At 53.7% G+C, this 13,492-nt stretch overlaps 1 protein-coding gene across 3 annotated transcripts in view; it reads left to right on the top strand.

The window, feature by feature from the left end:
- Nucleotides 1-13,492, top strand: part of Ppard (peroxisome proliferator activated receptor delta) — a 67,973-nt gene that overhangs the window by 48,925 nt on the left and 5,556 nt on the right. For all 3 annotated transcript variants that reach the window (XR_003712597.1, XM_028777108.1, XM_028777107.1), the window contains 2 exons: nt 4,242-4,448; nt 12,641-12,795. Coding sequence is in view for 2 of the 3 variants with exons in the window: in XM_028777108.1 (XP_028632941.1) it covers nt 4,322-4,448; nt 12,641-12,795 (282 nt within the window). In the remaining variant the exon portion in view is untranslated. The remainder of the gene's footprint in view (nt 1-4,241; nt 4,449-12,640; nt 12,796-13,492) is intronic.

The raw sequence follows: 13,492 nt of genomic DNA, 5'->3' as shown, positions 1-13,492 counted from the left end.
TCCTTAAGAGCTGATTATGGCAAACAGAGCTCCTCCCCCGTGCAGATCAGGGTGAGTGACTGGGTGCCAAGGACAGGACAGTAGGGGAGTGGAGATGGAGCCCGGGACACCAGCGGCCCATCTCACCCAGTGTCTCCTCATGTAACATCTTAGATGGACAGACATCTCTGTTACTGACAAGGCTCGGTACAGAAGGTGCGTCTTCTTCCCCTCAAGGTTTTTTCTGAGAGCCTCCCTGCATTTAGTCCTGTCTCCCTGCCACCTTCCTGTCTCTCCCAGTCAGCAGGCTAGACCTTACTTACCACTGAATTTGTGTGTGTGTGTGTGTGTGTGTGTGTGTGTGTGTGTGTGTGTTACATGCATATCACAGCTAACCCATGGAAATCAGAAGACAGCTTGCAAAGTCCCTACACCACGTGGGTCTCCAGGGATCCACCTGGGTCTTCAGGCTTGGCAGCCGTTCCTCACCCCAGCCCTGCGCCAGGGTGTCACGAGTCACCCCCATTCTGTTGATTGTACCCCAGTACTCATCCCAGCTGACTTCTGGGAAGTAGAGACTTGAGAGCTGAAGGCTGAGCCCCCAACACACACACACAGACACACACTCACACACACACACAGACACACATACACACAGACAGACACACACAGACAGACACACACACAGACACACACACACTCACACACATACACACAGACAGACACACACAGACAGACACACACACACACACACACACTCACACACATACACACACACTCACACACACAGACACACACACACCACTGTTATTTCTGTGTTTTTATTTCATCCTGATCCTAACTATTTGTAGAAAAGACAACCATGTTAATCAGTTTCCTGCCTGTGTTTCTGACCAAAACATTCAAGAGAACACGTTAAAGGGAGGAGTTACATTGCTTCACAGTTTCAAAGGGTTCGTTCCCTCATGGGTGACACAGGTCACATCCTGGTGGCCAGGAAGTAGCGATGGGACGGGAGTGGGCTAGCTCTCTCCACACCCCCCTACTTGATCCAGCTCTGTCCCTGGGATTGTTCTTGCCGTTGGGTGCCCCGTGTCAGTCCACAGCCATTCTCCGTGGCTATCAGAGCCCCGTTGAGCTGCCCCACCCAGTCAGACCATGGAAGGATAGCCTTGTCTTAGCATATCATCAGTCCGCTTGTAGGTAAGCACTACTGGAGTCACAGCCTACCAGCGGGGCTTCTGGGTCAAAGCAAATGCACCCCCCCCATTGGATAGTGTGAGGGCCAAACCGGATACAGACCTGGCCAATACTTAATTAAGTTTACTTCAAATTTGGATCAAAAATTGTGGTAGCGGTCATCCTCTTTCGCGGATTAGTAATCGATGGTCCGGTTGGCCGCCTTTGGGGGATTCACGCCGAGGATTAAAGCATACCCACGTATGCTTGTCCAGCCTCTCTGGTGGGTCCACATCCCCTCGTGTTGGTGCTTTTGTTTGAAAAACACACCTCGCCGGACAGTGGTGGCACACGCCTTTAATCCCAGCACTTGGGAGCCAGAGGCAGGCGGATTTCTGAGTTCGAGGCCAGCCTGGTCTACAGAGTGAGTTCCAGGATGCCAGAGCTACACAAAGAAACCCTGTCTCAAAAAAAAAAAAAATTTGTGAAAAACACACCTCGGGGATGGGTGTGCTGGTGCACAGCTTTAATTATGTAGCCCTGGCTGCCTTAGAACTCTCAGTGTAGACAAGGCTAGCCTCCTGTGTTGTGATCATAGGTGAGGTCACCATGCCCAGCTTGCATTATTAGTCTTTACTAAGGAATTTATGAGCTGTTTTAGGGAACTTAGCACTTGGATAAAAGTTAAAAGTATTTTTCTCTGCTTATTGTCTAATCGATTTGATTGGGTTGGTTTTTAAGACAGTGTCTCAAGTTGCCTAGGCCGGCCTGGAGCTTGCTATATAGTTAGACTAACCGTAGAACTTGTCCTCTGTCCAGACCCCAAGCTGGGCTGCCATACCTAACCTGCGCAATGCCTGGGACCAGGCCAGGGTTTCCCGAATGCTCGAGAAGCCCTCTCTGGCACCTGGTCTACAAACAAAGCCCGGGGTTGTGTTGAATTTGCTTTTCCTTAAATTCCCTTTAACTATGTAGAACTTTTATATAATTAAATCTGTTAATCTTTTACCTGTAATCTTGGTACCTATAAAGCTTTTATGAGTTTATTGCCAGGCCTACGTCTCACGTAAGATGAGTTTTATGTTAACACATGGTTTCTTGTATTTTATGAGGGTTTTTGTCGTTTTGATAGGGTTTCCTATAGCCCAGGCTAGCCTCACACTTTCTGTGTAGCAGGAGATAACCCTGAACTTCTTATCCCCCCACACCCCCCACCTCCACCTCCTAAGTGCTGGGATTACAGATGTGCACCACCACACCTGACTGATGGGTGCTGAGGATCAGACCACAGAGGCTTGGCTACACTGGAGAGGCACAATCCCACCGAGCTACACCCCCTGCCCTGGGTTACATGTCTGCTGGAACTTGGGATCCCTGCTGCCTTCGTGCTTTGTCTCGGTGTAGAAGTGTGGGCCAGCTTCTGTGTTAGCACTTTCTCAGCTGTTCTCACAGCTGCCTAAAACTTCGTCTCCTCTCTTGATTTGAGGTAGGGGTGTGTCTGTATGTCTGTATACGTGTGTTTATCTTGTGATGAGCTGCTCACACCCTTCCTGTGGCTGTCACTTAGCTGGAATCTTCCAGATCTACACATTCTCAGCTTCTGGGTCTCTGCCACATAGGCCTCAGGGCTGCAAGTTCAGCTGCCCAGAGCACGGCCTCTGAGAGGCCACTGTGCAGTCCAGGACTCGAGAGCTCAGCAGGAGGAGGAAGAACCACAGAGGTGCTTTGCTGGAGAGCACTAGGTGTTAAGCATGGTTGTACTTCACAGCAACAGGGGTTAGAAATATAACCCCAGGGTGCACACCTTTAACCCCGTGTTTAGCAGACAGAAGCAAGTGGATCTTTTTAAGTTCTAGGCCAGCCCGGTCTACATGGGGAATTTCAGGACAGCTTGGGCTACATAGATCTTATTTCACAAAACAAACAAAAAAATAAGTCACACACACATCCCACTGAGGGGAGCCAGGTCCCTCAGGGCCTTGGTGATGGATAGACAGACACTCAGGTCCTGAACGAAGCTGACCTTCCTGGGAAAAGGGTGTTTCTGTTTGCATGATGGGATGCCTTGATACCTGTGGGACATGCGTAAGAAGGAGGTCACCCTGGAGCTCAGGCTCTGAACGGGAGGGCCTTCCTCCGAGCTCTGAGAAGCTGAAGCCCCAAGCTGGCTGCTCTCTGCTGGGGGAACTCTCGCCACAGCCCCTGTAGTTGGCACTTGGGAGAGCAGCATTTGTGGACAAGTTTTTTATTTGATGAACGTTGAAGTGGCATCGGGTTATCATTGCTGAGATGATGAAGCACGTGACCAGAAGCACCCTGGGGAGGAAAGGGTTTGTTCAGCTGTTTCCATATCCCGTTCATCAAAGGAAGTCAGGACAAGAACTCAAGCAGGGCAGGAACCTGGAGGCAGGAGCTGATGCAGAGGCCATGGAGGGGTGCTGCTGACTGGCTTGCTTCTCATGGCAACTTGCTCAGCCTGCTTTCTTACAGAACCCAGGACCACCAGCCCAGGGATGGCCCCGCCCACAATGGGCTGGGCCCTCCCCCATCAATCATTAAAAAAAAAAAAAAGCCCTACAGCTGGATCTCATGGAGGCATTTTCTCATATGAGGTACCCTCCTTTCAGACTCCAGCCTGTGTCAAGTTGACATCAAAGTAGGCAGTGCAGAGCTGCTCCTGGAACAATCCTGGGAGAACACACTGGCACTGCAGTCCGTGGGAGCACTGAGCTGTTTTCTACCTGAGGCAGGACAGGCGACTCCTCAGAACAGTGGTTCTGGACAGCTACATCTTAGCCATGGTGCTGGGTGGGGGGTGGGCTGCCTTGAGTATCAGGAACCCTGGGTGGTTGCTCACACCAGTGTTCCAGCACTGAGGACGGAGGGACAGGAGTTTGATGACATCTTTGGCTGCACGGCCAATTCAGTCCATCCTGGGCTTTATACAGCCCTGTCTCAAGAAACCAGAAAGCTCTGCAGGGACTGGGGAGAGCACCAGAGCAGTACTGCCATGTGACAGTGGCCCCACGGGGCGCATGTGCCCACCACCTCTCTGCTGATCGTCTCTGTCTCTCCCTGCCCAGGCGGTCCATCTGCGCTCAGACCCAGATGGTGGCAGAGCTATGACCAGGCCTGCAGGCGCCACGCCAAGTGGGGGTCAGTCATGGAGCAGCCACAGGAGGAGACCCCTGAGGCCCGGGAAGAGGAGAAAGAGGAAGTGGCCCCGGCTGATGGAGCCCCAGAGCTCAATGGGGGACCAGAGCACACGCTTCCTTCCAGCAGCTGCACAGGTATGGAGGAGGCTGAGGAACAGAGCCGGGCAGGTGGGCGGGTGGGGGTTCAGGTTTCTGTGAACAACATGGGGTGCCAAGAAGTAGAGTGACTGACTGATGCCAGAGCCCGGAGTCCTGCCAGTCACCAGCTGGTGAGCTGAGGGGCCCTGGGAAGTCACATACAAGTGGTATGGGAAATCACATAGGAATGTAGATGAGCCGGAAGTGGGCTTTCCTGGGAGGTGGGAGGGTGTTTATCCCTTATCCTACACCCTGCCCATCAAATGTCTCTGACGCCACACGTACACCTCCCCAGGCAGTGTTTGGGGCTAGGGCTTGGACCTAGAGCTTTGTGCATGATAGCCTTGTGTATCTAGGCACCACCCTTGGGGTGCGCCCGTACTCCTGGCTACACCAGGAACTGTGGGGCGTGCTGTGGTTGTCATGGACCACTGGCCCGGGGAGACCTGATGCTAAGCCTGTGGTCCGCCGTGCCTGAGCAGCAATGCCAAGTGCTGTGAGTGAGTGCCTGTGACTTGGGCCGGTTCTGAGTGTCAGGATTCGCTGGCTCTTTCCACTTGCTGGGTCACCTCATTGACCCTCTCTTGGTAGCAATGGTGACATTCTTCTCTGGTGACCAACATGGCCCTGTCATCTCATTCTCGTGACACCGTGTCCAGCCTAGACACAGGGCCCCTCAGGCTCCTTGCTTTCCCTCTCCAGCCTATCCTCCTCTGGCTGTCTTGGGCCAGTGTGTCCTGGTGATCCTGGACCCGCCTTCAGAGCCTCTAAGTCAGAAGCGATGGGCGTGGCTTGCTGCTGGTTTCAGACAGGGCTGTGGGGGAGGATAAGCCTTTGCCTGGACCCTAGGAGGCAAGGCCTGTCCTTGTCAGAACTCAGAGGGCAGGGTGGAAGGACCACTCAGAGGGCGGGGTGGAAGGACCAGTGTCAATCCTGCTAATCTGCCCACATCCTCAGAGTGACTCCCAGTGGCCGAGGTGTGATGTGAGAGTCCAGAGCGGCCCGTGATTCTGTGTGTTAGCGGCAGTGGCTGTGGCGGTCCTGCAGACCCAAGCATTCTTAGTAGAGTAGATGGCTTCTGGGAACCAGAATTCCCTCAGCGCTGCCACAGGCTGGACCAGAGGCACAGTGGTGTGTGCTGCTAATCCCAATGCTCAGGAGGCAGAGGCAGGGGGATCCCCGAGAGTTCAAGGCCAGCCTGGTCAGGGAGACCTTGCTGAGGGAGACAGAGAAAGAAGAAGGGGAAGGGAAGGAAGGACTCCGGGGACTGGCAGTGTGCCAGGTGCCATGAAGCTCTGAGGAGTGAACAGGGAGGGAAGAGGCACGAGGTCTGGCCTGGCCGCCTGCCCTGACTACCTTGTCCCCATATCTGGGTCTGGGCAGGACACATCATATGCTGGGTTCACACACACCTCACACAAGTGATTTCCCACCACAAGCCATTACTGCGGTTGTAATGTTCACGTGCTGGCCAAAGTGCGGTAACTGGGGCAGAGTCAGCGAGGACAGAAGGAGGAGTGGTGGGAACATCTGGAGCAGCGTAGACTGTGGGACTCCCAGGACACCATGTCTGGTCCTGCTTTTTCTTTTTTTTCTTTTTTCTTTTTTTTTTTTTTAGTTTTTCGAGACAGGGTTTCTCTGTGTAGTTTTGGCTGTCCTGGAACTCACTCTGTAGACCAGGCTGGCCTCGAACTCAGAAATCCGCTTGTCTCTGCCTCCCAAGTGCTGGGATTAAAGGCATGCACCACCACTGCCTGGCGGTCCTACTTTTTCGATAAATGACTACATGAGAGGTGGCTTGGCTGGACTGGTAACAGCCGTCAAAACCACTGGCCTAGGAGACCAGCCCTGGCAGGGAAGTTAGCGCCAACGAGGTAGCAACTGGCCAGAAAGCAGTGCTCCCAGTGTACGCAGTGAGCAGAGACTACGCAGGATGTCAGTCCATCAGCTCGGTGGGAGACTATTGGCCTGGCCTGGAGCATCTAGGTGGCAATGGTGGCAGGATGGTGCAGGTTTGAGTCCCTTTCGCCCTGCAGATCTGCTCCGGGAATGTGTCCCCTGTGCCTATTTGGTCAGTGAGCCCAAAGGTGATCTACTTACCACAGCACGGCTCATAGGAACAGAAAAGGGGTGTCACCCTCTGTGGGAAATCCTAAGGTAGGCCCTGCCAGAGCCTCAGGGGACGCTCTCTAGTCATTGAAAAGGCTGAAGTCAGAGCCAGTGGGATGGTTCAGTGACAGAGGTCCTTACCCTCAAGCTTGAACCTGAGTTCAGTCCCTGAACCTACACGGTGGAAGGCAAGATCCAACTCCTGAAAGTTGTCGTCTGACCTCTCCTCACTCGAGCTCGTGTGCACATGCTTGCACGTGCACACACATACACACACGCACACACATGCACGCATGTGCATGTACACATGCACACGCACACAAATGTAAAATTTTTTAAAAGATAAGGTAGAGACCAGTGCAGTGGCTCAGTGGGTAGAGACTTGCTGCACATGTCCAGAGACCTGAGTGTGCTCTGTGGAACTTACATAAAGGTGCCGGAGAGGACCAGTTGTACAGTTGTCCCTCGACCTCCACATGTGCCGTGTCTCACATCCCTGTCACACAGATCACACACACTGGTAAATAATAAAGACTTTTTTTTTGTTTTGGGTTTTTTGGTTTTTGGGACCAGGCTTCTCCCTGGCTGACCTGAAACTCACTGTGTAGACCAGGTCGGTCTCAAACTCACAGAGATCCACCTGCCTCTGCCTCTGCCTCTGGAGTGCTGGGGTTAAAGGTGCACACCACCACGCTGAAAGCTTTTTTGTTCGTTTGGTTGGTTGGTCTAGTTTGGTTTGTTTTTTTAAGAGTAAGGTACAGCCAAGCATGGTGGCTCACGCCTGTCACCCGAGCACTTGGGAGCTGAAGCAGGAGAATCACAGGTTCCAGGCCAGCCTGTCTGAACGAAAAGCTCCAAACCCTTATAGATATAATAGACGCTGGACAGTGCGAACCACAGGCCTACAGGAGTTGACTTAGAGTCCTGAATGGGGGGGAGGCGTGACTGGGGTTCTAAGTCACAGCCTGCCCTGTGTGTCTTTCTCAGCAACCATGTGTGACTTTCATAACTTAAAAAGCTCTTGCTCTGTTTTGTCCCAGAGTTGAAATGGACAAACTGACCAGGCATGATGGAGCGTTTCTTTAATGCCAGCACTTGGGAGGCAGAAGTAGACAGAGCTCTTTGAGCTCAAGGCCAGCCTGCTCTACACAGTGAGATCCTGTCAGGACACAGAGACCACCCGCAGCAAAGCAGGGAACCCAGGTGGCCCCTGCAGGCTGTGACCCTCACCGCCGCCTCAGGCCCTCGTCTCCTTACTTGAGCCCACTGCAGCTCTTGGTACCTGATAGTCCCCTGCCCCATGCCCATGTGTCTGGGGCTTTTGTCCTAGGGTCCCTTTGGGGACCCTGAAGGAACCCTGAGACGATAGGAAGGCTGCACAGCTCCAACCCCTGCATATGGGCGCACACTAAACGTCCATGCTCCGAGTCAGTGCCGGCCACCGTTCTGTCTCCGTGACATAGGCAGTGTAGGCTTCACACTAGCACATAGTAACAAGGATACACATGGCCTGGCCCCCGCTGGCAGGGGACTAACCCCCAGGAGCTGGTGCTCACACTCCACCTCTCAACGTGTGCCTCCTTTCCTCAGCAGCACTTGGTGAGTGTCCAGGGCTGGACACCATGCCAGTGCGAGGTGGCACCACGGCGGAGTGGGCCGGGCAGTGGTGGACAGGGCTGAACATCAGCCCAGAGGAGGCCAAAGTCCAGGCAAAATGGGACAACAATCAAGGAACCACCCAGTTAGCTGGGTGTGGTGGCACACGCCTTTAATCCCACGAGAACCAGGCGACGCCCGAGTTTGAGGCCAGCCTGGTCTACAGAGCAAGTTCCAGGGCTACACAGAGAAACCCTATCTCAGAAACAAAACATAAAGGAGAAGCCAGTCCCCCAACTCAGGTGCACTTAGCGCTTATCCTGTGAGAACTAAGAGGTTCTGGTGGCACCATGACTAACCAGGCCTCCCGTGGGCCCCTCACGGCTGTGCAGACAGCGTGCTTCTAGCCCCTGGGGCAAGATACTCAGGAAAGCCTTCTGCCCGGCACCGTGAGAGAGTATGGGGCTAAGTCTGTAGTCTGTGTTTGCTGGACTCCGATGGCAAAACTGATTCTCACATGGATGCCAGGGTTGCACGGAGTTCAAGTGTCTGAGGCCTGGCCTCAGTCATCCTGAGTGCTGAGCCTGCTGTGTTGACAGGAAAAGCGTGCCTGTGGGCTGCAGGAGAGTACACATTGCCCCCTCCTTAGTCAGCGGTTCATAGATAGACAGAATCAATAAGGGATGTGTGTGTGTGTGTGTGTGTGTGTGTGTGTGTGTGTGTGTGTGTGTGTAGGGCTGCAATGGAGGTGGGGCCTCTCTTCCAGGAGGAAAGAAGACCCAGCCATGTTTGCAAAGCCTTCACCCATAGGCAGAGAGCCACACACATTCTGAAGCAAAACACTCTGTACTGTACTCCAGTGAGATGACAGTCACGGCTTTATCTTCCCTTTTTTTGTTTTTGTTTGTTTGTTTGTTTGTTTGAGATAGTCTCTCTGTGTAGCCCTGGCTGTCGTGGAACTCATTCTGTAGATCAGGCTGGCCTCAAACTCAAAGCTCCACCTATGTCAAAGCTCTGCCTCCTACGTCCCAGGGACTAAATTCATGCAGACTAGCCTGTGAACGGAAGCCTGGCTATCACATCTCAGCCAGATCAGGAAAGCTGTCCCCACCGCTACCTTTAACCACATCAACCTCAGTTTTCTCGCCTGTTATGCAGGGGCACAGCACCCAACTCGGAGGGTAATCTCAAGGCTTGACATGAATGAAGAGATGTGCAGGTCCCACTAGAGTCTGGAGCACAGGCGTGCCAGCGCTTACTCTGCCGCAGGTCCCAGTCCTAAGCACAGCCAGGCGACCTTGCACAAAATGAAATGAGCCGGGCACGGTGGCATTTGGGAGGCTGAGGCACACGCAGCACCATGAGTTCACAGCTAGTCTAGGTTACCGGATTAGACCCGTCTCAGACACAAGCAACCCTAAAGACCCTTGGCTAGTAGATGGAGCCTGGCAAATGCCGCCTCTTCTCCTGTCGCTCCTGGGAAACATAGATCCTTGGGAGGTGTCTCGGGCACCTGGCTGGGATCCTGGGACCAGCTGCAGGTGTATCAGATGAGCAAGGCCCCCTCCTGCGAGCCGCGGGGGGGGGGGGGGGGGGGGGGGGAGGCTGAAAGGAGTATTAGCCCCATCCCTGTGTCAGGATACCCCATACAGACAGCTTAAACAGAAAGCTTTTACGTAGAAGACAGTGTTGCCAGTTCCAGCCCAGCTCAGCCAACCCCACTGCTTTGGGGTCTATCGTGAGTCATACAAAGAAGAGACAGAGTCCAACATGCCTCTCAGAGGCCACTTCCAGTAACCACCAGGTCCCGCCTCTTGTTAGTGCCACAAGCTTTGGTCGTCTGAGCCTTTGGGGAACATTCGGAATCAACGTCAGGCATGTAACAATATGCCTATAGTCCCAGCTCTCAGGAGGCTGAGTTATAGGGCAGCCTGGGCTACAGGCCAGCCTGGGCTACAGTATTGTGAGAGTGAGGCTGAGGTTGGGATGGCAGAGTGCTCACCTCTCATGCTGCAGGCCTTGGGTGTGGTCCCAGCACTTAGGAGGCCATGATCGGAAATGAGCGCACGCATACATGAGGACCCGCCTTCAGATGCTTAGCACTCACATAAAGAACTAGGCCTGGGCCAGTGAGGTGGCTCAGAGGGCGAAGGTGCTTGCTGCCAAGCTTGGCTGCCTGGGTTTGATCCTGGGACCCACATAGTGGAAGGAAAAAACAAACTTCTGAAAGTTGTCCTCTGCCCTTACATGTGCACGCACAAAATACATACATTAAAATGCAATTTAAATAGTAGAATCGGGGGCTGGAGAGACGGTTCCACACTTAACATCACTTGCTGCTCCTCTAGAGGAACTAGATTTGGTGCCCAGCACCTACATGGTGGCTCACAGCTGTCTGCAACTCCAGTCTCAGGTGATCTGATGCCCTCTTCTGGTCTCCCCGGGCACTGCATGCACGTGGTACATAGATACATGTAGACAGAGAGAGAGCACCCACTCAAATATATCTTTAAAAAAAATTAAATACTTTGGAATTAAAAATCAATCTGGACACGTTTGTATGACTTATAACCCCAGTGCTGGGGTTTAGGAGACAGGAGGCAGTGAGCTGGTTTGGTGGCAAACCATGACTCAGAAAAACACAATGGAAGCCAGGTGTGCTGCCAATCACCTTCAATCCCAGCACTCAGGAGCAGAGGCAGGCGGATCTCTGTGAGGTCTAGGCCAGCCTGGTCTGCAAATCTAGTTCAAGGATAGCCAGGGCTGTTACACAAGAAGAAAAAGAAAAAAAGACCACAGTGGTGAGTGATAGACACACACACACATACACAGAGGCACATGCAAGCACACACACACACGCACACATACGTTCAAGGCTGTCTTCAGCCACATAGTGGGTTCAAAACTAGCCTGGGCCACAAGAGCACTTGTCTCAAAAAAAAGTAAAAGAGAGAAAGCAGGAAGGAAAAACAGACAGTCTGGAGTTCTGCTGAATAGTCCTCACCCAGGGTGAGGTATTCCACCGCTCACCACTGAGCCTGTTTCTTTCTGGTAGTAACTTCCCTGCCCTATCTTGGATAGCTAGTAGGATCTGGTTATCTTGGCTAATTACAGGGTTCTGAAGGTCTACTCGAGCACACACACACACACACACACACACACACACACCGAGCCAGAGAGCACACCAGGACAGCCATGGATGTGGGGGGAGGAGAGGCTGTACTGGGTTCGTCCTGGCCCTGCTTGGACAACAGGAGCTTACTGTGGAGAATGCAGACCCCCAGGAGCTGTGAAGCTTACTGCGAGCCTGGTACCCACGGCTTCTCAGCCTTCAGCTTCAATGTGCCCCTCCCTCCCAGCCCTCACGCCTGGTACACAGTGCCCACGTGTGAACACACACACCCCACCTCCGTCAGACGGTGAGACTGCCAACAAGTCCAAAGCTACTTTACCTTCCAGAACAGCCTATCAGAGAAAATGAGGTCAACTCTCCTCGGCTGGGGCTGGAGGGCATTTATACCTTTGGAATAACAGTCGTTGTGGACGAGGGTTCTAGGCCACTTATGACCTGATGTAACACACTCAAACTTTAACATCCAGGATGGCTGTAACCCCCATGGTCTCCTGCTGCCTGAGTTGCCTGGCCATGGCCAGAGGTGCAGGCTGGGAGTACTGGTCTGGGTCGGTCACATGGCTGGGGTCTTTCTCCTGCTTGAATGTCTCTCATCAGTCTGGGGAGTTGGTGCCTGTCTCTGAGGAAGTGAGTCTGCAGTCTCAGGAGAGAGCCCAGACTGTAAGGCCAGCAAACAGAGATGGACGGGTGGGCGGTACCATGGAGCCAGGTGACTGAGGCCCAAGACAGTCTCCTTAAATCTCACTGGCATCTTGACAGTTGAGTGACAGCAGGTCCATCCCTGTGACCGTGCAGCTACAGCCTCCCACTGCCCTTGCCAGCGCTGGAGCCTCAGCCCAAGCCTCTGTGCACTCAGTAGAACAGTGCACGTTGGTGCTGCACTCTCTCCAGCAGGACTTCTGGGACTGGGCTAGAGGCTCCTGAGAGATGCCTGACATCACCCCCGGGGTCCACAGGGACTAGAACTCCTGGGATGCAGTCCAGCTGGGCGGAGCTCTGCACCCCCACAGTTCCCAACAGACACAGTCCTCTCCGCCATTTCCAGGACCCACTGAAGATGCTGTCTATCCAAAGCCCACCAGGCCCCCCTCCTTTCCCAGTCAGAGATGCTGTAAGTGGCAGCTGCACACCTGCCTGCCATAAGTCACACGTACAGGCAGACTTGTTCCATCTTCCTAGCAGGGCTGGCCTCGACTCTGTGCTCCTGGAGCAGAGACTGGGCCCTTGAAGCTTTTCCCCGGGTCACACAGCCCACTTCTGGCCTGAGCTGCCTGGACTGCAGCTCTTCCTCCACCTGGCTCACAGGCCTAGCAGCTGATGGTTCAACCGCCTCTCTGTCCTGTGTCCACAGACCTCTCCCAGAGTTCCTCCCCTTCCTCCCTGCTGGACCAGCTGCAGATGGGCTGTGACGGGGCCTCTGGCGGCAGCCTCAACATGGAGTGTCGGGTGTGCGGCGACAAGGCCTCGGGCTTCCACTACGGGGTCCATGCTTGCGAGGGGTGCAAGGTACGGACCAAAGGGCACAGGGGTTTGCCTGCTTTAGGTAGGACCCTGAAAATACCCCCAGCAAGACTCTCTGGGTCCTTACAGGCTTGAGCTCTGGGTCATCCAAGAGAAGAAAAGACAGGTGTCCACGTGGACACCTGCCTGCTGACCCAGCTATCCACTCGGATGCTGTGGAGGTCAGCACGGGGCCTGGGCTCGGCAGACAGGTGGGCAGGAAAGCGTGAGCCTTGGGTGAGGGGCTGTTGAAGTCAGTCTCCAGGGCCTTGTTGTCTTAAGAGGATCTTTGAAAAGACAGTGATGTTCCTAGGTTGTTCTAATGACACACCATCAGAATTTCACAAATGATTTGATGCAAAAGCCATCTGAAGGTACGGAGAGAGATGGCTCAGGGCTTAAGAGCACTTGTTGCTCCTTCCAGAGGATGTCTGGTGGCTCACAGTCTCCTGGGACCCCAGCTCCAGTCCACTTCTGGCCTGTAGTCACCCACACTCAACACACATGCACTGACATACAGGCGCACATGCACCCACATACACGCGCACCCACATACAGGCGCACATGCACCCACATACACACACCCACAAACACCCACGTACAGGCAGGCGCACATGCACCCACATACACACGCACCCACATAACACACGCACCCACATACAGGCGCACATGTACCCACATACACATGCACCCACATACAGGC

The sequence above is a fragment of the Grammomys surdaster genome, unplaced genomic scaffold (assembly GCF_004785775.1).
Source record: "Grammomys surdaster isolate TR1022 unplaced genomic scaffold, NIH_TR_1.0 277, whole genome shotgun sequence".
Lineage (NCBI taxonomy): Eukaryota > Metazoa > Chordata > Mammalia > Rodentia > Muridae > Grammomys > Grammomys surdaster.
This window is presented reverse-complemented; position numbering and strand designations above follow the sequence as displayed.